At 44.2% G+C, this 25,080-nt stretch overlaps 1 protein-coding gene across 1 annotated transcript in view; it reads right to left on the bottom strand.

Annotated features, from left to right (window-relative positions):
* TACC2 (transforming, acidic coiled-coil containing protein 2) overlaps positions 1-25,080 on the bottom strand; it is a gene marked incomplete at both ends in the record, with an annotated part of 72,485 nt that overhangs the window by 29,162 nt on the left and 18,243 nt on the right. The window contains one exon of the mRNA XM_010182702.1: positions 6,383-6,546. Coding sequence (XP_010181004.1) covers positions 6,383-6,546 — 164 coding nt within the window. The remainder of the gene's footprint in view (positions 1-6,382; positions 6,547-25,080) is intronic.

The following is a 25,080-nucleotide window of genomic DNA, read 5'->3' as shown; positions in this document are numbered from 1 at the left end:
GCCTATCCAGGTCCCTCTGCAGAGCCTTCCTACCCTCAGGCAGATCAACACTCCCTCTCAACTCAGTGTCATCTGCAAACTTGCTGAGGGAGCATTCAATCCCCTCATCCAGATCATTGATAAAGATGTTAAACAGGACTGGCCCCAAAACCGAGCCCTGGGGAACACCACCTGTAACTTGTTCCTGCTGTCATTGCACTGCTCCCTGTCTGACTGTCACTGAGTCTCCTCCATCTATGAGTGCATGTCCCAATCAGGGTACTGGGAAACCTCTCTCCAGCTCGCAGCTCAAACTGGGGTAAGCTGGCTGCTCTGAACTCTTACTGGTACGTACTGGAGGAAAACGCACCTGTGCTTCCTATTGAAGCAACGCAGCATTCTTCACATTGTCAGATTTTTTAATCATGCAATTATAAAGAAAAACAGTCAGGCAAAAATGAATGCTCTTCTCAGCCTTAAATGCTTTCAAAGAAATCGCCACACATCTTTTTCACTCCATTCCTGACACGTTTTGCAGAGTAATTCCCATTTTGCCCTGCTACATTCATTAACGCTGTACATAAAAGCAATACACACAATCAATAATTACTTCCAGTCAGAAGCTATGAATGGATTAAGAACAGAAAAAACCATTTTTCCTTTGTTTCAGAGGAAATCGTATGTCTGCATAGCGATTACAAGAATTGTTATTTATGGATGTAGAGGACAGAAGGGATTTAAGGAAATTGGACACATTTCCCAGAGCAGCACCTTAGAGTGGCACCACATATTTCCAGAGACTGCCAAAGGAATGACAGCTACACAGCTTCTCTTCTAAGACTGTCGATGCTTACTGAGTTCCATCAATTAAAACAATATTTTAATGCGTTTTTCTGCTAAATGAGAGCTAATAATGTGGCAGCACTTCAGGACAGTTTATTTTCCTCCTTAATCCCCACTGGGTTGAGCTTGGTTTCATTAATTAGATCTGATTTATCAGCTGAGCTGGTGCTCACTTCACACCCTCATCACTTGGACACTGATGGGGCTTCTGGTAAGGGGGCCCAAAAAGTGCCATAAAACCCCAGTGTTAGGCTGATACGTGCATTTTATGCTGAAATAAGAATGGAAGATGCTTTAACGGGAACTCATTACAGTAAACACGCACGCAGCTCTGTCACCGAGCCCAAATGTAGGTCAGCGCCAAATAAAAGGGGGATCTGAACAAGAAACCGGCTGCAATTACGCCTTGTTTTCATTTCAGCGTGCGCCAAAGGCCTCGACAGGATTGAGGGCCCTTGTTCAAAGTCAGTGCAAACACGCATTTAAGGAAAAGAAGAGAAAAGAAAAGAAACCCGATGCCCCGCAGGACTTGGACTGGAAATGACAGGCGTGGTGGAGCTGAGGTTAGGGATGCAGCAAAGAGGGCATATAAAGCTTTCCAGCAAAACAGCACACAAATTTGGTGTGCTCCTCATAGTGCAGAGCTCTAATCTAATTATTTTCTCTAATATTCTGTATAGATTTCTGCAGTATGTCCCTCAGCTCTCTATGGTGATATTTTTATTGCTGCTTTATGAACCAATATGTGAAACTGCCTCAGAAAACAGGGATTTTGGTTGAACTGAAACGTTGCTGTTCAACTCTTCTGGCACTGCAACAGGACTGGCGCAGGAACAGCAGAAACAGAGAGGAAGACAGGAACCATACTCGCTATTAAAAACCCAGCACAGATTTATTACTACAACGAGATATGAAGACCAAGCTTTCCTGATATTAACAGCCTATCTAGAAAGCAGTGCCACTCATCTTTCTACAGCACAGAATTAAGCAAATAATTAACAATTATTAATTAATAATTACAGTATTTTATTAAAATGCAATGTGATCGCCAAGGAATGTGCTACAATAGAAGCTATGGAAATCACGGCAGGACTTGCCCTACAGAGAGGCCAGCACGAGGTTTTCAATGAGGTTTGTGCCTTTTATTGGTGCTGACAGTCACCCACAAGGTACACCAGTAAGAGCTGCCCACAGGTAGATATTAAGCTTTATAAATCATTCCAAGAACATGAGCAATAGCAGGGACACTTATGTTGCCATATAAATCAGGCAACCCTCAAAAACCCCTCTCATTTCATTCATTAAAAAAGAAGGTCCAAGCTCTGCTCCTGCCACAAGGGAATTTCTCCAACTGCAGAGATTTTTTTCCCTGCATCAGGTATGAAACCCAAAAACGATCCCAAAACCAAAAACAGCAACAAAAATCTCCAGTTTTCTTGTATTCAGGTGATGAGAGACGCATATCGTGTTTAATGCTTGGCATTTTCACCTGCGACCTATTACGGCAGAAGCAAAAGTTGCTAGCAAGACATCATAAGACTGTTTGCATCAATAAACAAAATGAATTTCTGTTGTTAGCATCAACAAAAAGGAATAAAAAAATTAAATAAAAATTTCTAATCAACTAGAGAATTTTAATTTTGGTACATTACAAAATACCAAGATTTTGATGGCACTTCAGACGCTCATAAAGCTTTGATGACCCACAAGAACAGTGAGGTAGACACTTACCTCAATTAGCTCAGCCCTCTTTAAATAGAGATCCAAAAATGTACAGCAACAAATCTCAGGAATGTGCTCAGAACTGTCCACTGATGGGGATACAGAAATTTAATTAAACTGCTATAAGGCAAGGGCAGGCTTGTTTCATTTTGGGGCAGTACCACAGAGCTCTTCCTCGCCTGCGGAGCTCTCTGGGCTTTTCCTCTCCTTGAGGTCTCTCCTGGGATGTGGTCACGAAAAGGCACACTTCCAAAAAACTTTGGAGGCAACTTCAGATTTGTTTTAAAGAAATTTTAAAGAAGAAAATGAATAAAAGGCAATTTTAAATGAAGAAAATGAAGTATCATAGCTGCACCAGCCATGAGCTTACTGAATATAAATCAGAATGATTTCTTTATGAATAATGAAAATATATTGTTAGAACATATACAGTGCTTCTAGGCATTTTAAAATATTTTTCACTTTAAATTACAACCAATTCTTCAAGGGGGGAGCTGTGCTGTGCACTAGGACAGCTGAGCATTTTTTCTTTGTTGATAGATCTCTGAAACGGGGAAATCAGCAGCAAAATGAAACGCTATTTTGAAAGGCTCAGAAACAAAATCTAACCAGATCTAATAAATCAAATATAGAAGACGTGAAAATCCAATCCTCTTTTGTAGAGAAAACTGAAGAGAAACCCTTGGAAAATGCATGCAGCACACACTCGTGTGCTCCAGCATGATGAAATAACTCAGGAGACAAGTACACTTTGCCTATAGCACACAGCAACTGGAATTACCTCATACTAGAAATCTCAAAACACAATTTATTTCAATTCCTGCTTGCTATGAGAAGCCTTTGAAGTTACAAAATCAATTGGTAATGCTATTTTAAAAATTACCATTAAAATACTTGTGCCATTTATTCTGAGAGAAAATTGTAGATATGAAGTTTATTTTCGGATTTTCTGTGTTAGGCCTCAAGAGAAAAAAACACCAAAGAAGAATGTTTTCCATCCCAAAAATCGGGTTTGTTTTTGTCTGGGTCATTGTCTCTCTACTGGAAAGCCTGACCTCAATTTCCCTGGCACAAGAAGGACCTGAATATGGGTCTGTCGTATCCTGATCAATGGGCTGTAATGCACAGAGGGGACTCCAGCTCTCACATCTCCCCTGTGTATATGATTTGAATTCATTAATTAACTGGGAAAGGTGACAGGGGGACAGAAGCAATGCCCTTGCCTAGGCAGAAATTCCTGGCCAGAAATGGGAGATATTTGGGAGAAAGGGGCACTTTCTGGTGCTGGAACAAGGGTTGAGGGAACACCGCTCTGAGAAGCTGATGAGACAGGCAACAATAATTTAAAATACCAAACTAATAAAATATTGAAAGACTGAAAGCACCCTCAAAGTCTCAAGGGTATAACCCACGTTCCCCACAGGAAACGCAGTACTTCTGGAGGACTGGAAGGGCCCATCCGTGGCACTTTCTGGGGTTCAGAGGCAGTTTCCACACAGGCTTTGTTACTCCCCTTCCCCTCCAGACTCACCCTCAGACAGACTCCTCTCCTCTGCTCTGCTGCCGATGGACCAGAGCCATGCAGCAGGTTTTACCCCACCAGGAGCTGGCACAAGCCCAGGACGAGTCCTGCTATATTTCACTTTCATTGTACTTATTAAGGCAGCGTTGAAGTCAACCTAATTAAAAACTCTCCTCTTGGCTTTCCAGCAGCGAGGTCCAGCTGTTGCACTAATGACAGCAAGCAGCACAACTGCAGCCGTCTGCAGAAGTAATTATTGTCAGATACAGATGAAATAATCCTTTAAACACCAACTATGCTTCCTCCTTCCATCCAAACAGGCACTGTCACCAGCCTCATGGAGAAGACAAAGCCATGGAGCTGCTGAACCAAAAACCCAGCTGGACCTTGCCCTGTGTGTGTGTGCCAGGCTCTCGGGCTGCTCATGTTCCTTACCCCTCTTTTATCAAAACCTATTTATTTAAGTGTATGGTACCAATGAGGAACAGTGCTGCTACTGCTCATAACCCAACTAAGAGGCTCATCCTCTTTGTGTGCAGCCACACACATAATCTGAGATGAGTAAACTACAAGACAACCATTACTCAAGCGGTCTCGTACTTGTTACTCAAGCACAAAACGTTTCTCTTTGCATTTCTGAAGAAGCACACAAACACCTGAGCTATAGTCTTAGCACTATTAATTCCTTCTGAAGGTTTCAGAAACAAATGAATGCTTTGTGTTGCCCTCCTACATTTGGATTTTTTCTGCATTACACATCTTCCTTCCCTCACCAAAATGACCCTGTTGTTGAACTGCGTTTTGCATCACTCTGAACGTAGCTCTGTGAGTTTGAGGTAACTTGCCTCCCATGGACAAATCCCATTTGTAAAAGCGATGTTTTCATCGCTGCCATCCAACGGCCTCCAGTATCGTTCATACTGGCTATGAATTGGGAGATTCAGTTTCCTTTCTTCAGAAATATTGAGAAGAAAGGAGGGAGAAATCTGGGATGCAGGGAGACAAGAACAATGTGCCAGGGAAGCACATGTGTAATCAAGGGTTTGAAGATAATCTGCTGCAGTAATTAAAACCACACTCCAATCCTGCTCAGCACACACGTTCCTTTGTTCTCTCAGCACTTATTTTGTAATCATTAGATTACAGAAGATAAGAAAAAGGAAAGAAGATGGAGGATGAGCAATGCTGTGTGCTGCAATGAAGATGGAACTGTAACAGCAGAACAGAAAAAGCAGCAGGATGGCTCAGTATTTCATTTTTATTTAGAGGAATCAGTTCGTTGAACATCTTTCTAGCTTCTTATAAACTCCCATCATAAATCACTATCTTAAAGAGAATTTCTTAATGCCTAAGTCCCAGCAATGCAAGACTTATTTGTCACTTTCCCAAAGATTTAAATCAAAGCTCAACAGCCTTTACAATACACATCCCATCACGGACGCTGCCTTTGCCCACTTCTACAGCGGAGACAGAAGCTTTAAAACACTGCCCAGTGATGCTATACATCCTTCCAATGAAATACAAGTGAACTTCAGCCTGCTTAGAGTAAAATTACCTTTATACCGTGTAGCCAGGTGATGAAGATGACTTGACTTTCTGACAGGAAAGAAGACAGCATAATGGGGAATTCAATTTTGAACTGTTGAGCTGTCACCTGACAGCCCAAACAAAGCTATTTTGGGCTAACAGAGTGCTTTCTGCTCCTTCATATTCCATTACTCAATTCAGAGAACAAAGAGCACTTTTTGGAGGAATGGATTTTTAAATATGATATTCCTTTTCTAAAGGTTATTTTTGCAGTAAGTACCAATTTTTATTGGTATGATTTTTGTTGATATATACTCCCATGTTCCTCCTATAAAACTAATATAAATATTTCTGTTGTTCTAATGGGCTTTTTGTTCACCTCCTGTTTCAGGTTACAATACATTTGAAAATCACATTTTGTTAATCGTCACAGTTAAGGGTGCTCACCCAGGCACCTGCGTCTGTACCTCATACCTCCTTTTTCTACTCATCTGACTCTGCAAAGATCCTATAATTCTGAGAAAGGTGAATGGAGTTTGATTCAAAAGGGAGAAGTATTTTCCCACAAAGCTCCTCGTTTCTTTATTGTGTTATGGGCAGCAGTGTTATGGGGCTCTCCAATACTTTATTCCAGGAGGTGACAAGGTTTTTCCTCCCAGCATGGATAACGCCCAGCACACACTAACTGATTTTCCAGAAGGCATTTTATTAGCATTAATTCCTTGCCTGCGCTTACACAAACACCTCCCTGCAGCTTCTCTTTCCTCAGTAACCTGTCCCACTCATTACCTGTGTCTTCCAAGGGCAGCTGGGGTTTTATTTCTTGTTCTGCGATGTCGGCAACAACCGCTGCCGCTGCCGCCGCTTCGGGAGGTGGCTGCGGAGGTGAAGGTGGTGCCTTTACCGGTGTGGTGGACTCCGGGGTCTCAAATGCTTCTTCAGAGTCAGAGCTCCTGGGGAAACCAAAGGAGAGACGGGTGAGCAGAGAGCAGATTCATCGTCTACTTGGAAGTGCAGGGCTTCCTGAGCTGATGGCATCCACCTCAGCTATCAGGCGACCTCTCCATTTCCCAAAGGAGATTTCACACTGCTGTATCATTTCCAGAGCAGAGTATCATGGCTATGGCCTATTCCATACGTAAGTTTTTATGTCTCTTAAGACTTCTCTGTGTTACCAAAGCAAACACACACTTGGCAGTAAATCAGTCCCGCAAATCCTGCTTTCCAGCGTGAGGGTGGTTTGATCACACAGACAACAACGTTGACATCTCTGTGTTAGTCTCAGAAATGTCCTTGGCACAAGGGTAGCAAGATCAACTTGAAAAATATACAGAAAGGATCTTCTCAAGAGAATTTCATAGTTTTAACACAAAACCCATCTAAAACAACATCAGATTTCTGTGCGTGCTCCTACAGATGAGAAAGCAGATATGGAACCTGAGATGCAGCAAATCCTTCTGCATCCTGCCCCCATGGAAATACCACGTACTGCTGTTAGCAGAGTTTGACCATAGCCCTTTTTGGACAGTAAGTTTGTAAGTACGGGTTTGTTACACACGGTAATGCACCTGTAAAATGCATCAGAATCCTGGTGGTGTTGATAATCCTTTTTTAGCACTGTGCACTCACACAGACACAAAATACATAGGGACCACAATGATGGGGGTCCATATGGGACATGGGTGCCAGCCCAGCAAGGAAAGAGCAGCATCCAAAACAGAGCCATCCTAATGAAATTCAAGCTTGAAAGGCAGCAGCTGGACAAAATGATGAGCGACCTAAGCATTAGTGAAGATCTAAACCACACACGGACACACCATTGGCTCTTGCAACAGCACAGCCTCAGGACACTGTCCTTCCAGATCTGAAAACTACGGATCCTATTTGTTCTTAAACCAAACTGAGACCAAATTTTAGCTTTTAAACATTTCTTGAAGCCTTTTTTTTAGTGGGGAGCGAGGAATGCAGTAACAATGGTGCCATATTCAATACGCACTGAGCATATGTTCAGTATACGTTCAGTAGGCAGAACATATGTTCAGTATACGTTCAGTGAGCATTTCTGTTGGTCAGACGCAGATTTGCACTGCTGGTCTGCAATAAAGCGAATTGAACATGACAGCTTCCTAAAGGACACACTGATTAGGACTGATTTGCCCATTTCCAGTGATTCTGTGCATGGCTGCAGCCTCCACCGCTCCTCACGGCTGCCCACACCCTGCACACCAACACAACAGGGATGAAATTTGCCACGAAATGAAAAGCCATTCCATCCCCCTCTACAAGCCATCCTGAATCAAGGACCCCTCTCATTTTGCTCCGGTTAAAAGATAACCCCAAGCTGCCAGCTTCGGCTGGGTTTCTTGAACCTCATGATTATTTAAGCAGCTCGATGTCAGCAGAATTACAAGCACAGGATTTGCATTCTATTATCATCTATCACAGCACGAAGCCTTTGGCGAGGCGGGGAAGAAAAGAGCCCATTGTCACCCCTGACGGCTTGGGGACCCCAGCGGACCCCATTCTCCCTGGCTGCCTCCACATAATCCCAAAACGAGAGCTCCCACCTCCTCATGGCCCGGTACCGACCCCTCTCCCCTCTCTCATCACCTCTGCTCCTGCATAAAGCAAAAGGAATTCTACCAGCTGATAGCTTTGGATGTTTGCCTTACTTGGGGATTTTTGGAGGTTCTTTTTTCTCCCCAAATTTATGTCACTGTTATTGGAACAGTGTGCCTGGCTTTCGAATGTATCAGCTGCTGCAGCACCTCTGCGTCATGGCTTCAACCAGACCCATTCACCAGGCCGCAGAGCAGGCAAACTGGAAATTATATCCCTTCATGTTGGAAGTTCACAATATTTTAAGCTTAAGAACAGCTGCAAACAAAGAGCTTCTGTAAATAAAGCTGCACAAGAGGTGTTCAACAAAATAATGCTTTCTCTTCCTTCCCCAGAGCTGGTTCAGGAAACTTTTCAGTTGAAGAACCAAAGAGAAACAGGGTTGTGTGGTATTTCCCCAGTTGAGAAATGTTTCTGGTGTCCGAAGAATAAACCCGGAAAGTTATCATCTAAATCAACAAAATTAAAGGTAATTCATCTCTCTCAGGCTTTCCCATAATGCTGCATTGCGCTGTACTTAATTAATGCTTTGCTCTCTTCATTTCGAACACAAAGTGTTCCTCTCTAATACTGAAACAGTGACAGTTGCACACGTTTAGACTCCTTTTTTCCAAACTGTAACATATATATTAAATACATGGACATATATAACTCAGTATGTAAAATAACTGAAATTGTAAGGAAAAAATCTCTATTTTCACGTCTTACTTATATTTGTAACTGCTTTGTGAAAACCAGCTGGGTGGAGCAGTTGTGTCCTTCTCCTTTAAATGATGGAAAGACTTTCTGTGTGTTCATGTCCCTTTTAAAGGAGCCACCTTCATTTATCTGGTCTCTTGGATGAGGTGGGCATAACCATTTGAAATAAAGAGAAATATCTGGGGTTCTTGTTCGCTGAATGAGCTTCCCGTCTGGAAACCCTCCCGAGCCTGTGGACAGACCGCTGTGGTGCCTGAGCTCCAGCACACAGCTCTGTTTTGCTGATATTTCATAATCCCCACAAGATTTTGATGCAATTCTCCTAATTTTCAGCTGCACCACTCCATAAGCAGCGGCGTAATCAAGTAAAACCTGTCATAACCCTAATCCAAACGCTGCTGAGTTTGTGATGAGAAGCAATCGCGCTGCCAAAATATGGTACTTAACAAAGACATATGAAGGGAAGCTCAATAGTAGAAATATGTTATTTGTCATAGCCTGGGAGCTGGGAGAGCACACACAGCCTGGAAGCGCGTACCAGGACCGCATCCTATATCCGTATTTCCATATAGCCTGGAAAAATGAGACCCTGAGTTGGATCTGTTGAGTTTTCCTCAGTGAAAACACGGGTGATCTCTCTTGCATAGGATGTTTTGAAGCCCACAGCCTTACTTTCAAACTGTGAGAAAAGACTTTTCCAGAACGACAGGATTTCCTGTGAAAAGGAAATGACATATTTCAGCCAGCTCTATTCGTAACGTCTTTTCTCTGAGAAATACAGGGAATACACAGAACAAACAAAAATACAATGCTGCCATAAAGTTCAGGGTGTAAGAGATCGCCAAATTGCGACATGCTGTGAGAATCGGCACCAACTCAAAGCTGCGCAAGGAACAGCCACCACTGATCCAGCTGTGGTGGGTATTTTCCCAAAGGAAGAGCCCTTGTAACATCTGGAATATTCTTCTGATTATCCAGTCCAGGACGAAGCAGGGCAAGACGGGACACATGGGTCTGAGACGTGAGGAACTCATATGTGACCTTTTAGCCAGCTTGAGATATCAGCAGGAGCTTGGCCTGACAGCGTATTTCATAGCTTTCCATCTGTATGCTTTGGGTTTTGTACATGAAGGGTGAAAAAACATAGACTGTGGAAGCTACGAAATGATTAATTATGATAATAGAGTACAAAATGGCTAGAAATGTTCTTCCAGTCCATCTCTGTCACCTCCCTTCTTGAAAGGTAACAGCAGTCAGTAGATGTCACACACAGAGATGGGGAAGAGAAGCAGGGGAGCAACAAGAAATGCAAAAATCACGCTAGACCAACACAGTTCTGGCAACATTTGTGGAGCAGGAGCACTCCCACTCATCTGAAAACTCTGAGGTCTTGGCCAGCCCTTGCATAAATCTCCCGAGGAAATGCTGAAGGGAGTTCCTGGGGCTGGCTTCAATTCGTCACCTTTGGTCTTGCGGAAATCCAGCCTCAGAAGTTACATTACCATCTTCAGAGACCACAGATGCTTATGATTTTCAGCCTTCCTCTATTCCAGGATGAAAAATGACCTTTTTTGTCACTGTAGCTGGGAAGCGCTCAGTAAGCAAGGGTGAGATTTCTCCGTTCCACCGCCTCTCCTCACCTCTCCAGGCACAACTGCCCCTGACGTGTGGCTACTTGGATATTCGAGTCATTAAATACTATTGCAATGGAGCCGTGGCCTTCAGCCGCATCGGGAACCCTGCCATCTGCCTCGGGCTCTTCTAATATTTACACTACAGCAGTGTAACCAATGAAAGCATGCATGCTGGTTTTATTTCACAGGAATGAACGGGACATCTGATATATAAAATCACAACTTAGAAGCAGGGCTTTGACACAAGGACAGGCCAGCAGCATCACTTCTTGTTATCGGGAGGACATCACACAATGCTCGGGTCCTGCACCGAGATTTCGGAGCACGAAGGCTACTTGCAGGGCTCTATGACAAACAGGGAGCCCAAAGGCTCTACTCTGCCCTGCTCAGACCACATCTGCAATATTGTGTTCAGTTCTGGGCCCCTCAGTTCAAGAAGGACAGGAACTGCTTGAAAGAGTCCAGCAGAGCCACAAAGATGATGGAGGGAGTGGAGCATCTCCTGCTGAGGAGCGGCTGAGGGAGCTGGGGCTCTTGAGCTTGGAGCAGAGGAGACTGAGGGGTGACCTCATTCCTGGGGATCAATTTGTAAAGTGTGAGTGTCAGGAGGAAGGAGCCAGGCTCTGCTCTGGGATGGCCAATGGCAGGACAAGGGGCAATGGTCCCAAGCTGGAGCACAGGAGGTACAACCTGAACACGAGGAAAAACTTCTTTACTGTGAGGGTTATGGAGCATGGCCCAGGCTGCCCAGAGAGGTTGCGGAGTCTCCTCTGGAGACACCCAAAGCCCTGGTCATGCTCCTGTGTGACTGCTCTGGTGATCCTGCTCTGGCAGGGGTTGGACTGGGGGAGCTTTCGAGGCCCCTTCCAACTCCTGATAGTCTGTGATTCTGTGAAAGGCTGCCATGGAGGGACCCAAATGGGCAAACACTGCCATGCTCACACATTAGGACCACCTATGGCAACACCTAAAGGTAATGCACAGATTCCATCAGACCTGGCCCTCCAAAACATCAACTGTTACACTGGAAAGTTTAAGGTATAAATTTCCCATCCATATTTAGCGAACAATTTATGAACTGTGAGAGGAATCTAAATCAAGAGGAAAAAAAAGGGCAACTTTACAATGTTCACTTTAGTACTGAAGATTAATTTGGGTTTTCACTCCTCTAAGTCCCACTGGGAGATAAGCTGGAAATAAAAAGGAGGGATGAGCTCTGCAGCCTCACCTCCATCGATCATTTTCAGAGATGATCCTCATAAAACCTGCATGAATAATTCAGGCCTGGTTTACTGATCAGATCAGAACCAAGGATGCTCTATACTCTGAGGCCAAGCTGTTTTCGTGTTACTTAAGCAGGCACACACACGGCACTGGCAGGAGCCACACAGACTGACAGATCTGAGAAGACATTCAGAAACTTCAGGCTTTAGACTTCCTAAAGCCACCGAGGCAAGGAATTCAGAGATGCACACTCATTTCAGTCAAAGCTCTTCCACTGTAAACAGGTTGATAAAAACCTTTCCAAATTTCCTGGTGCCGTTTTCAATGGTTAAACTGATTTTTCAGTATAGGACTTAAAAATAAACACAAACCAAAACCACAAGCAAACAGAAGGATGTGGGGGCAGGACGTTTCAGCAATAGATCTCTCCAGACAGAAGATCAATCCTGCTCTCAGCTCTGCCACTGATCTGCTGCAGACACACAGTCCTGGCCACTTCCCTTCTGCATCCCCCTCAATTCCTCTCATCCCCTCAGGCTGAGATCTCTTAATGGCATGAACAGCTTCTTGCTGTGGATGTATACATGGAAGGGAAGAAAGACTGCTCAGTCCACATTACATTTAAAGGATTTTTTTTCTTCTGTTTATATAAAATTCAATAACAATCTCTTATGATCCATCCTGGGGTATCACTCATATTGCAGTTCCACCACTCTGTAGTGCAGAGATACATATAATTATTTTTTTCCCTGCAGACTCTTGCAAGTGCAGCAATAATTCAAAATCACCAAGAAAGTAAATGGTAATTCCCTTCCTGGAGATCACGTTACCAGTTCAGACCAGTAGCTGACTCGAGGGCCGGCTCACAAGGACCAAGAATATTTGATAGCTACAATAAAAGGTCATTTTTGTCATCCCAGCACAATGTTAGGATCATGTTAAAGAAGTGTCACCTTTGCACGCTATCATTTCTGTGCAGTATTTGCCTACTCAGTGACTTCCAGCTAATCTGACATTCCACAGTAACGAGCTGCTTTTCACGTGATGCTTGTTAGCATCACTCACCCTCTTGTTCTGAATACGAAACATCCCCATAGACGTTAAATCGGAACAAAACCACACTGAGTCCAGGGAGGTACAAACCTGTCACCCGTCACCAGGCTCCACTTACAAGGCAGTTCCTTTAGGGACACATTTCTGACCATTAACTATTTATTAATGGACTTCTGTAAGGGTATTCAATGACAACATCATCTATCCTATGATTAAAGAAATTTCCAACAAACCTATACACCTTGTGCTACTCACCTGCACTGCAACATTAGTGCCACTTTTTATAGGTTTCTGACTTGCAAAGTCTGATCACCAAAACAAACCCGTAATTTCATCATTCTGACTTGCAAAGTCTGATCACCAAAACAAACCCGTAATTTCATCACAGGATTATTTCAGCTTGAACAATAACACTGGAGAATAATCTTCCTCTGACTTTATAACACTCATTATCACTGGCCTGTACATCTCTGTTTTCACTTTAAAACTGGATATGGCTCGGTGAAAAGCAGGTACAACTCCAGCTGCTTTAATCACTGCAATTTAAAATCACTTTACAGAAGAAATCCCTTCACTGGGATGAAGCCGATTTCCTAGGTATCTTCATTCTTTATGCTCCTAGCTCGCCGACACATTAATGCCCTAATAAAAACAATACTGTAGGACAGAAAAACAGACAGCAATTTTATAAGCAAGGTTTTTGTGAAAGAACATATCCAGTCAAAGCTGGGAGGTTTAAATGGGAATGACAAAATCACAGAACCATTACGGTTGGAAGAGACCTCTATGATCCTTGAGTCCAATTTCGCCCTCATGGGTTTCTGCAGCGAAATCACCACAAAATCACTGGCAGTTTCCTCCTCAGCAGAGGTTTTCTGCCCAAAATAAGAGCGGGATAAACGTCACACATTCATTTTATGGCCAGAGCTATGCCACGGCAGGGAAGCGCGCTTTGCAGTTCCCACTTCAGAATAAAGCTTCTATCAAATAAATCCCATTTCACCCAAACGACAAAGACCTACTTTAGTGCAAGGCAATTACACAAGAACCCAGACTGACGCTGCTGTGTGCGGAAAGCAGGGCAGGCTCTCCTCTCCAGAGAAGGAGTTGAATACTATTTCAGCATAAATATTCCTACAAGGCTCACGGAAAACACGGCTCCCCAGAAAAACAATCACTATTACATTAAGGGTGACATTTTTTGGTCCACAAGTGATGTGTCACGACAGGCACGAGGTTTAATTTAGGGACACAAGGGAGGAAGATTCTTCTGCATCTCCCGCTTTGTGCAGCTTCTGCTTCTCCTCCAAGCCATGAAGTCATGGGTTTGACGTCCTCTGCTGCCGCAGGGCATCTCAGACAGCGTGGCTGAAGTGGTAGTGATTTACACCAGTGAAAATGTGGTGTGAAAGGGGAAATATGGCCCAGTTCCACTCTGCTGCTGAGGTACCTCTACTGAGCGACTGTGCTGCTTGTACAACTGAATTAGACCTCCAGCACTGAGTCCTTGGGCAACTCGGTGACTGAGCTGAGATACAAGAATCTGACTGAAAATATTTAAAATATTTAAAATACTTAAAATATTTAATATAAAATGCTATGCCTTCCATTTTCAAATCATTACATGGTGCTTCAGCAATGGAAAATACTACCTTGCACGTTATCCAAACCACACCGGTCCATTTGGAAATGTGTCTTCTAGAATAGATGGCAAAAAGGAACTTAAGAATCCCATAAACATTAATCACTTACTATAAAAAGGCCAATTTTTCCTCACAGGGTGATTTTATTTAGAGAACAGGATCAGAACTGCAGTGTAAGAGAATTAAAAGGGCAGAATCACCTTAAAAATAATGTTGGTTTATTTTTTTTAACCTATCCTATCATAATTAACCTTCCTACCATAACTGGTATTGGAAGGAGGAATTATTTTTTCCTGCTTTTTCTGCTTGTTTACACAGTGATTTTGAGAGCATTTTGTGCAGAAGCCAATTCACACTCCCCCGACAAAAGCCATTTCCTGCTTTCACACAGCAACCAGAAAGAAATGTCTCAAGCTGTGGGAAGCCACATCTGAAGGAAAAAAAGACCGAGGGATATAACATGGCATATTTAGAGCAGCACTCTAAACTACTTACATCATTATTCTAACCGATTAGCAAGAAGTTCCCTATACTGCTTTAAATCACATTCTTTTTTTTCCTTTTTATTGCTTTTCCTGAGATCTCACAGGGTGTTTTTCAACACTACTGATATAAATGAATCATGAAATGAGTCCCCATCCTTTCTGGCCTGACTGCTTTCCCTGTTACTGTAACAGCTACGTTACAGAAAGAGGGCTCAGAAATGAGGATTAATTTTTTTAATCCCCATGCTCTTTTCAGGCAGAGGCGTTACTCTCAGAGGAGTAGTTTATACCATTTAATTAAAGGCACTCATCTTCAGACATCGCCACAGCAAATATTCGAATGTGTCCCTAAATCACCAGAGGCTGCTAAATATTCAAACACAGAGATGAGAAGAAACTGTAAAGATGATGGCTACCTCGATATCCAAGGTAGAAAGTACTGACCCCCTACACAGTCACCATCAGTCAATAGTTAATAATCACAGAGCTTCACTTTGTTCATCCTACTAGGTTAGGGATTGGCATTTGAATCAGTAGCTGATGTTTAAATATTCAATATGGTAAATACCTTTCCTCTGCCTTCGGTAACAAGCTCAAAAGTTTTAATCCAGGAAACACCACCTTGTTAATGACCTCCTGGGAAAGCATCCCTGTGCCTGCGCTCACTGCTGTACAGCATCATGCAATGGCTTCACGAGAAAATAATCAATAATTCATCAGGAGCCAGGGCTACAGGTTTGAAATTGCTTTGTTTATTGGAATGGCCTTTTAAATGCACCAAGGTTTTCCAGAGCTGCACCTCTGAAAAGCAGGACCCGGGGACAAAACAGCAACTGGGAAGGGCAGAGATGAATGTATGACATCCCTAATTCCTGGGGAAGCAGCTTATCTGGAGAGGCACGGAGACTGGTGAAAATAGTGAGGTGTGGAAATTAAACCATGTTCCTGTAATGGTCCTTCCTTTCAGAAATGAGACAACGACAACGTGGAGGCTGAAGGAGAAGGCAGGCAGGGAGTCCCTTTGCTAAAAGTGGGGAGACAAGAGTCCCTGTACTCCCAACCTGCTCCATGTTCTGCCTATTCCCCCCTGCACGGCCCCTGTAAAGCTGTGCTGAGCAGAAAGCCAACCACATCCTGGGCTGCATCACAAGAAGTGTGGGCAGCAGGACAAGGGAGGGGATTCTGCCTCTCTGCTCTGGTCAGACCTCACTGCAGTGCTGTGTCCAGCTTTGGAGTCCCCAACACAAAAAGGACATTGAAGTGCTGGAGCGGGTCCAGAGGAGGCCACAAAGAGGATCCAAGGGCTGGAGCAGCTCTGCTACGAAGACAGGCTGAGAGAGTTGGGGTTGTTCAATCTGGAGAAGAGAAGGCTCTGGGGGGACCTTATTGTGGCCTTTCAGTTCCTGAAGGGGTCCTACAGGAAAGCTGCAGAGGGACTTTTTACAAGGGCAGGTAGTGATAGAATGAGGAGGAATGGTTTTAAACTGGAAGAGGGGAGATTTAGAGTGGATATTAGGAAGAAATTCTTCCCTGTGAGGTGGTGAGGCCCTGGCCCAGGTTGCCCAGAGAAGCTGTGGGTGCCCCCTCCCTGGCAGTGCCCAAGGCCAGGTTGGACGGGGCTTGGAGCAGCCTGGGCTGGTGGAGGTGTCCCTGCCATGGGGGTTGGACTGGGGGGGCTTTAAGGTCCCTTCCAACCCAAACCATGCTGTGAATCTATGATTTGTGCAGATCCTCACTAACCCTTAGTCCTCTACTTCAACCCATGAAGCAGCTGCATGGATAGAAACACGGCCAGGAGGCAAGAGGAGCAAAGGACAAAAAACCCCTCAGTATCTTAACAACGACGACAAAATCTCTCATTGGGCTGTAATAATTTCACCTCCTGACTCTGGGGTGGTTGGGATCCTCCTGCGGCCGCTCCAGCCCGCTGTGGCTCTGGGAGGTTTCTCATTTCCCTCTCCCACGGGCACACTGTGCTGCTCCAGCTCTCGGCACAACGAAGCCGTCCCTTTCCGTAGGCGCTGTGTGACCGCCCAGCACAGGGAAACGCCGACTCAGCACCACGGCGTGCTGGGAAAAGCCACCCCTGATTTGCAGGGGCACCTCAACAGCTGGCACCCATCTGTGCTGCCCACTGCTCTGCTTGGTGGGGGCACCAAACCGGCCCTTCCCAGGGACAGGGACGGGGACAGTCCAGCCCTTGGGGAGTCAAACAAAAGGATTCAAAGTCCTCGTTCATCCTCCCCCTCCTTTAGCAACCAAAACCTTTTCCCAGCACAACACTGGACTCATTCCTAAGGAGGGCAATGAACTGTTATTAACAAGACCAATAAATGCAGGTTTCTGTGCTGACAGAAATCAAAATTCAAAAGCAGGAGGTTATTTGGTTCTAACCACTACTACAAGTATACAGATCTGGTCTGTTTTTAGCCCTAGGAACAGGCTTTTGTTCAGAAAAAAACCCCCATCTTGTAAAATTGAACATAATTCTAAAGATCCCATGTAATCGAAAGCAAAGAAAGCCCCAGATTTTCCCAAAGTTTGCTTTTTATCCCAGCAGAACCAATGGTCCCAGTTCTTCCTCTGGAAAGCAAAGAGTCTCCCCAAGCACCCACTCATCTCCTCCATCCGTCCTCGTAGCAGTGCTGTGGGACAGCAACAACCAAAACTAACAGAGCTCTACAATCACCCCCAGGTCTGTCTTGGGAATACCCAGAGTTGTTTAAACCAAAATTCGGCTCACGTGCTACACATTTAGACAGTCTGTGCTGCAGACCTCACTTTGGCTTCTAGAGCTAAGGAGAGATCTTACCATCTCGCCTGGCATCACCATCAATGAAGGCTCCCAGGCCAAAACGTGCCTTAAGAGGAACCTCTGAAACCTCAGGCTATGGTGGAAAAAGGAAACGAATTCAATTTTTTTCCCATTAGGCTGGATGCCTGGTGCTAATGGGAGTATAAAACACGATAGCCACAGTCTGCTACTAAATTCAGGAGCTTGCTTCAGAGCATTTAAGGATCTGGAGGGAAATTACGCCTTTTTTTTTTTTAGAAGTTTTTCCACGGTAAAAATGAATTTGTTTCTCACAGCAAACACGCCCACCTTCTCACAGAAAATGCAACCTGCATTGAAATTCTGGCTATAATTAAAACTCTGCCTTTTGCCACTGAAAAGCCTGTTTACCTGGGCCAAATGAGAAGTTTGTTAGAGAACTAAATCCTTACAAAGCATCAGAGATGGATAAGGAAATGGTATCTCAGACACCGGCAGACACAAAAACTCTCTAGGTGTAAGGTCTTCAGACAAAGGCAATGTGTTTGTAATAGACAGAACCACTTTTCTTTGTACCATAATCACAGTAGAGAGACATTAAAAACACCCAGACGATTATTTCTTGAAAGACGCAGGACAGAAGATCACCTTTGATTTAAATTTAACGAGCAGTTACTTTGACTGCGAGGTCAAGGAAAGCAAAAGCCGAGAGGAAAACAGTCCGGACTGTAAGTGACAGCCCCAGGAGCGCCTTTTCATTCATGTTTGCACTACCTCACATCAGTTGGTATTTTCCAATTTGCCCGTATGTCATCACACAGAACAGATGACAGCAGCTCCATTATGCGAGGCTTAGGGCACCCCGTTCGCTGCAGAGAGCTTTATAATATATACGTGTTTGTGGCGTGCCTTGCTGATAGAAGGGTGAGTGATGCCGGGGGGGTTTATTTTGTTTTCAAGTCGAAACGTGACCTGCCTACTCCTCGGCGGTGTAATAACCTCTCCTATCAAAGGAAGCGCTGGCATTGACTGCAGAGATGAGATCCCTTGGACTTCAATGAGGGAGGCTGGAAGAAAAGACAGGGGAGCTTGACAGAAGAATTTGCTTGTTACTTCTGGTCTGTGTTCCTTTAAGTAAAATAGCCCCATGTCTTCCAGTAATTGACCCTACTTAGTAGATAAATCTAGTAGATGGAGTGTGCTCTGCTTATTGATGGCCATGCTTACTGATCACTGTCAGTAAGAGGAAGAAGAAAACAGATTTATGTAGGACACTGACAACAGGCAGAACTGCATCAGACCAGGGATTAACTCAGACTAAATACCAATTCAGTCACAGAAGCCTCCTCTCCTCCCAAGAGGCAAATACTCTGCAATAATTCCAATATATGTACATACATACCCCACTCTTCCAGGTATACATTCATTATTATTTTCCTATGTATGAGCATATAAGACTGTGCAAATATTTTTCCAGATTAATTTCTTTCACCCATACAGTGGTTGAAATTTTTTCCCAATGGTTCTAATCTCTTTTATGAACCATACAGTGCATTATTCTAAGTTTGGGAGACAGAAAAATAAAAAACGTGGTAGAAAGCAAGGGCTGTGCCTTTGTACGTACGCACAGATAACTTTTATATATACACGTGTATATACAGAGGGACACACAGAACAGCTGCACCCGTCTCCCATGCCCAAACCTGAGTCAATACAGTTTAGATTTTTCTGAGTCCAACCAACAAGCAAACAAAAAGACCACGCAGCAGAAGAGATACTGAAAAACAAGGACTGTTGAATAACCCACAAGGGCACCAACTTCTTGGCCTGCAACCAACGATCAGTAACATTCAATTTCTTTCTTGGAGCCTGATGCAGCTCCCACTGAAGACAGCGGGAATTTCACCATCACCTTCAGTGGGAGCTGGCTCGGTCTTCGCTCATTTTCCTCATGGATTGGCAAGGGATGAAAACGTTCGAGACGCAGCGTGTTGAGCTCCCGATGGGAGGAAATGACACATCATCGGCCCTTCGGCTGGCCAAGAAACGGGCACTAGGTGTAAATCCTGCCCAGCTGCTGCAAGGACAGCGACCGCAATGCTCCACAAAAGGAAGGTGTGGTCCAAGCGCTTTCCATCGAAGAAAGGAAATGATTCAGTGATGGCAGCTGGTGAAGAGCTACCAGCATTTAAAACCCACCACCATTTCCAGTTTTCTAATACAAATTATTACCAAGGAACAGAAATAAGTTGATATGAAAGAGAAAACCACCAATGTGTAGGTGATAGCTGACTTCTGCCCACGTCCTTGGCGGGACACGAACAGCGCACACAAGGATACCCTCTCAAGTGCTTGGATACAAGTGTGTAGGCACCTGAGCAAATCCATGCGCACTGAACAGCATCACTGCTGTCATCTGCTTTCATTTCAACCCAGTCCATTCCTATTATTTGACTGAACGTGCCCTTGATTTAGCTCAATCTGTGGCCACCGGGGTGCCTGCTGCAATTTGCAAAGCACATGACAGCGCTTATCATGTCAATAGCGAGGTCTGAACCACACCACTTTTATCTGCAGTACCTTTTATTGTCACGGGCTTCCCTTGGGCTTTTCCTTTCTCATCATTCAAAATTGACTTTTTTTTCCCTTCTTTAAATAAAAGGCCAATTGTGTACTGTCACTAACCATCCACAGCGAGCAAGGGAATACCCCAGGCTGTCAGTACCAGTACCGGGTTTATTACAAATACTTCGATCCTGGCTGAAACAAATTTACATTAAAACTGTGAATGCGGCATACGAATGGGAGAAGAACATGTTTAATCATGGATACACTCTAAAATCCTAACCTAGACCCCTTATCAATTACTTTTGGTAGTGTTTAGTGAAGAAGTCCATCACGGGACACTTTGGAGGAATTCCTAAACCAGCAGCTACTGAAGGAATTTGTCTCCATGCCTTTTTGATGCTAACATAAATCTATTCCAGTAAAGATTTCTGATTTATACCCCTCTCATCTATTGAACCCGGGGCAGGCAAATCCAGCTCCTCTTTGCCTTTGTTAAGAAGCTGTCTCCATGAAGCAGTCGGCCTCTGATGATGATTTCGGGGATGGAGTCACAGGGTGGGCAGCTGCCCAACCTGCCTGGGACACAGCCAGAAGTTTTTGCCTCTGATCTATCACTGCCATTAAGGAATTTGCTTCTGTGTGCTAAGTAAGTTACATGTAACCTCATTTTAAAAAGCATTGCTAAAAGTTATTAGGGTATAAAGTCAAAATCTCCTATCAGAACCGACTACTGTGACATCCTACCAGGAGGTTCTTGTTTTGGGAAAACAGGCTCATACTTTCTCAAGGATACAGAAACATCTCTATACTTACCTTGTTTTAAAGAGTAGGTAGCTGGAATGAAGAAAATGGGACTAAATGGATTTATTTAATCCAAGATGAGTAACATCTTTCAGAAACTCTTCCCAAGGACATCAACAGTTATTGAATGATGCCTGTGCTAAAAATGTATCTGTTGATTATGCTGGGCCTTTAAAGATCAAACAGAAACCCCACAGGAATGACTAACTGCAAAAGATGAGTATAGTTATATATTAAAGGAGCTGTGGAAAGAGATGCCAATATCATTTACTCACGCGCCTTCAAAATATATACATATACATATACATATACCTTGATCACTATGTTTTTCAAGAGAATGCATTCTTAAAATGCTGTGAAAATTGGAGATAAAACACACTGAACCCTGCTTTAGCTACGTCTCTTATTGCCCAGTCCTTGGATAACTCTTAAAAATCAGCACCAGTTTGTGCAGGTGAAAATGCAATTTACACTAAAGATAATGAGGCATCAGTTTATTCCACCGTATCATCCAAATAGATGCTGTGTATAGGAATGTCAGTACTACACAAGATGGAACTATATAGAGAAAAAATCTTAACTGGTGAAAGGAACAAAGGATGCAGAAATGCAGCTAGGCCTGGATCTCACAAATGTAACAAGACGGTACCAAGCAAAGCTGGTGCTGCTCTACTGGAATATGACAATAGGGAGCATATACCCACTTGTAAGGCTTATTATAGAGGCAAAACTATCGGTTACTGCTCCATCATTCCCCAATGACTCTGAAGCACTTATCTCAAACACACAAATGATGTCTCAACTATAATCAGATCTACCTTAGCAAGGAGACATTATAATAAAAATACATTAAGAGACCTACGTGAGGCTGGTTTTTCAGGCTAGCCCTAGATACATACCCAAAACTTATCAAAATATATGTATCAGAAATGAGCTCAGTGCTCAGACATGTCAGGTAAATGTGATTAATGTAACTCAGATGACAAAAGGGACACAGCAATTCTTCTAAAACCCATTCAGAGGTAAGGCCCATGCTCTGGATGCCAGCTCGGTGGTCTGGGGTGGAGGGCTAGGGGGAAAAGGCTGTTGGCTAAGTAAACCAAAAAAACCTCAACTAATAAATGACAAAATCCTATTTACAAGTGGGAAATGACTCTGCTGTTTCTGCATGCACTCACATATTTGTGCACCTTCAGATAGGATTATTCATCCAAAAAAGCGCCAACACGTTCTGAATAACCAATAATTGTGAGCTTTTTCCTCCCTGCCCCCTGCGAATCTTTCAGAGTTGGCCTTCGGTGAGAAGAGATCTAAGGACACCTTGCTTATGATTCATCGCAGGATATAATACTGTGACAGGGATGGGTGCTGGCAAGGGTGATGTGACCTGAAAACCAGTATCTGTCTAGAGAAAAGCAAAGAGAAGCTCTGAAAAAGCAGAGAAATGCAGCTCCACGCTGTGCATTTTAAACAGAAAACACAGAGGTGGTGGGTTTGGGAGCTGGGGGGAAGGGGTTGGGTTTTTGTTCCCTAGAAATAGTCATTGTGTTTGATGGATTATGCATCCAAAACAGAAAAAAGACAAAACATATGGTGCACAGCTACTGCTCGACACAACCGAATTGAGCTGGCCAGCCCGAGCGAGGTGCCAGGGCAGCGTTACGAAACGTAACTCGCAATATTCAGCAAAACCTGAATAGGAAAAAGCACGTCTCCAGCTGAATGCAATCAGCATTAAACAAAAGCCTCGGCCACAAAAGTCAGCTCCTCACCGCGCCGCACAGGTTAAGTGCGGAAAGGCTGCAGGCCCTGAGACAAAATAAATAAAAAGAGGAATGAATCGGCACTTACATGGCCTCTGAGGGTTCCCGGACCAGGCTCCCGGTCTGTGCCTGCTGCAGGGACTGCGAGCCTCCCATCCTCGGCGTGCCCTGGGCTGGACGCTATGGGCGAGCAGGGCCGGCTCCCTTCGTGCTCCGGGAGCCCCGCGAGCTCTGCCTGGCTCGGGGCTGCGACGCTGCAGTGCAGATGGGAACAGCTGCTCGCATCAGTGGCGGCACAGGCAGAAACACTTCAGCGGCAGCTTCTCCTCTCTGAACTGTTGCCAGTTACGGCTCCTTTCTGGCTTTCTCTTTTCTTTTTTTTTTTTGTCAGTCCAGATGAACGCTATTTATAAAATAAAATCAAATCCCGGCCACTGTGACAGGGTAATCATCTGCTGAGCATCAGCGGATCCAAGCAGCGACGGTGCAAGCGCCTCTAACCCAGGACTATTGGCTATTGAAACTGGCTCTCAGAAAAGAAAAAAAAAGGAAAAAAAAAAAGGAAGAAAAGCAGACCCTCCCTTTAAGCACACATTGTCAGCTACTGTGGCTCCCTAAGGACCTACAGGCAGGACCATTACATTGTGTTGACTCAGCTGATTTGAAATGCAAATGCACGTGTGCGCTGGATGCCGCGCATACATTTCCTTTTAATAACGGGCAAGTTGTGCGTATGGGGATGATTGCAGAGAGGATTCATAAGCAGAACGGCTGGGTCGGGTTTTTTTCGTTTCGACAAATGAGCTCATCCCTCTTGCAAAAAAAATGGACTCTTCCATGAGGAACGTAGGGAGAAAACCATGAGCAGCCAAGGTAAACACGGCAATGTGGGAGCGGACCCTACCCCCAGCAGCTCCATCCCGCAGAGATGCGGTCCGGTCCCTCTTAACCATTTGCTTCTGCCTGCACACACCCCCTTGCTGGGCGACGAGGTGGATGCTCATCACCCAATACGGGTGTCATTAGCGGTGAGGATCATTGAGCCCAGAAAGTACAAGCAGCTTTCCAAACCCTATGGGTGAGTTTATTCACCGTGGAGGTACCAGGGTGCTGGGAATTCATGTGCATAACCATCACTCTCCGCATCACCGTCTTTGGCAAATAACAGATGCTCCACGTATAAGTTATGTTTTGCATCGCTAAAGGAGCAAAAAAAATCAGCTGCACTACTGTCTGTACCAGGAATTAAACTCTAGGGACACAAATGGCTTGAAGCAATGTAACAATTCTGGATACGTGACAGGGCAGAGAGGTTGAGAGGATCAGATAAATTTAACAGGAATATTAAAACATATTAACTTCCAAGCACCTACCACAGCATGGCTTTGGTGTTTCAGTGGAGGCCTCGCTAAGCTCACATATTAAACAGCTTCCAGGGTCTTTTTTTCTGCTTTTAAAAAGGGAAATCCAGCAGGGTTTGCTTACTTCACAAAAATAAGGGTTGCTGTGTACATGTGTAACGTTCTGTCTCTTTGGGTGCACCCACGGTAAACTGTTCTTGGGATAACAAGAAACAAAGACACACTTCATTTCCAGAGATTGCCTAAATTACATTCTGTTTTATGAACAGCATCAAAATAAATGTGCTTTTATCCCTCTATTTTTTTTTAACTAAGGGGAAAAGCTAGTGAGCCAGCACTTTGTTTAGCCACAAACTTCCAAGCAAGTTACAATTTTGGGGTTGTCTCATTTCTGGTGAAAGCCAAACCCTTGTGTCCAGTGCCTCATTGCTCAACGCTCGTCCCCACTCCCCCAGAGCCCGCTGGGTGCCCAAGCCATGGTTAACCCCCATGCTCTGCGGCAGAGCCCAGCTCTGATGCTCCCTGGTCAAGGTGGTGGCATCTCACTGCACTTCTGTATTTCCAGCTCCCAGGAGAAGGCTCTCTCTGCTTTTTTAACCCTTTTACAGCAGTATTTCCTTCACCAAGCATTTCCCAGGACAGTGTAAAATGCCATGAACTGGACAACTTTGTTAATGACAGCAAATCAGCAGACCCGAATAAACCCAAAACTCAGTGTTCAAACCTTGAACGTAACGTCAGGTATACGCTTGTCAAGAGCATTCCCAAGTAAGTAAACCACAGAATTTGAGGAAAGAATATGAAAAGAAAACCCAGGTATGCTCTGGCAGTAGACTGGAAATGGTTAACAGCTCCAGTATATCC

Source organism: Mesitornis unicolor, unplaced genomic scaffold (assembly GCF_000695765.1).
Source record: "Mesitornis unicolor isolate BGI_N332 unplaced genomic scaffold, ASM69576v1 scaffold2444, whole genome shotgun sequence".
NCBI classification, from domain to species: Eukaryota; Metazoa; Chordata; class Aves; order Mesitornithiformes; family Mesitornithidae; genus Mesitornis; species Mesitornis unicolor.
This window is presented reverse-complemented; position numbering and strand designations above follow the sequence as displayed.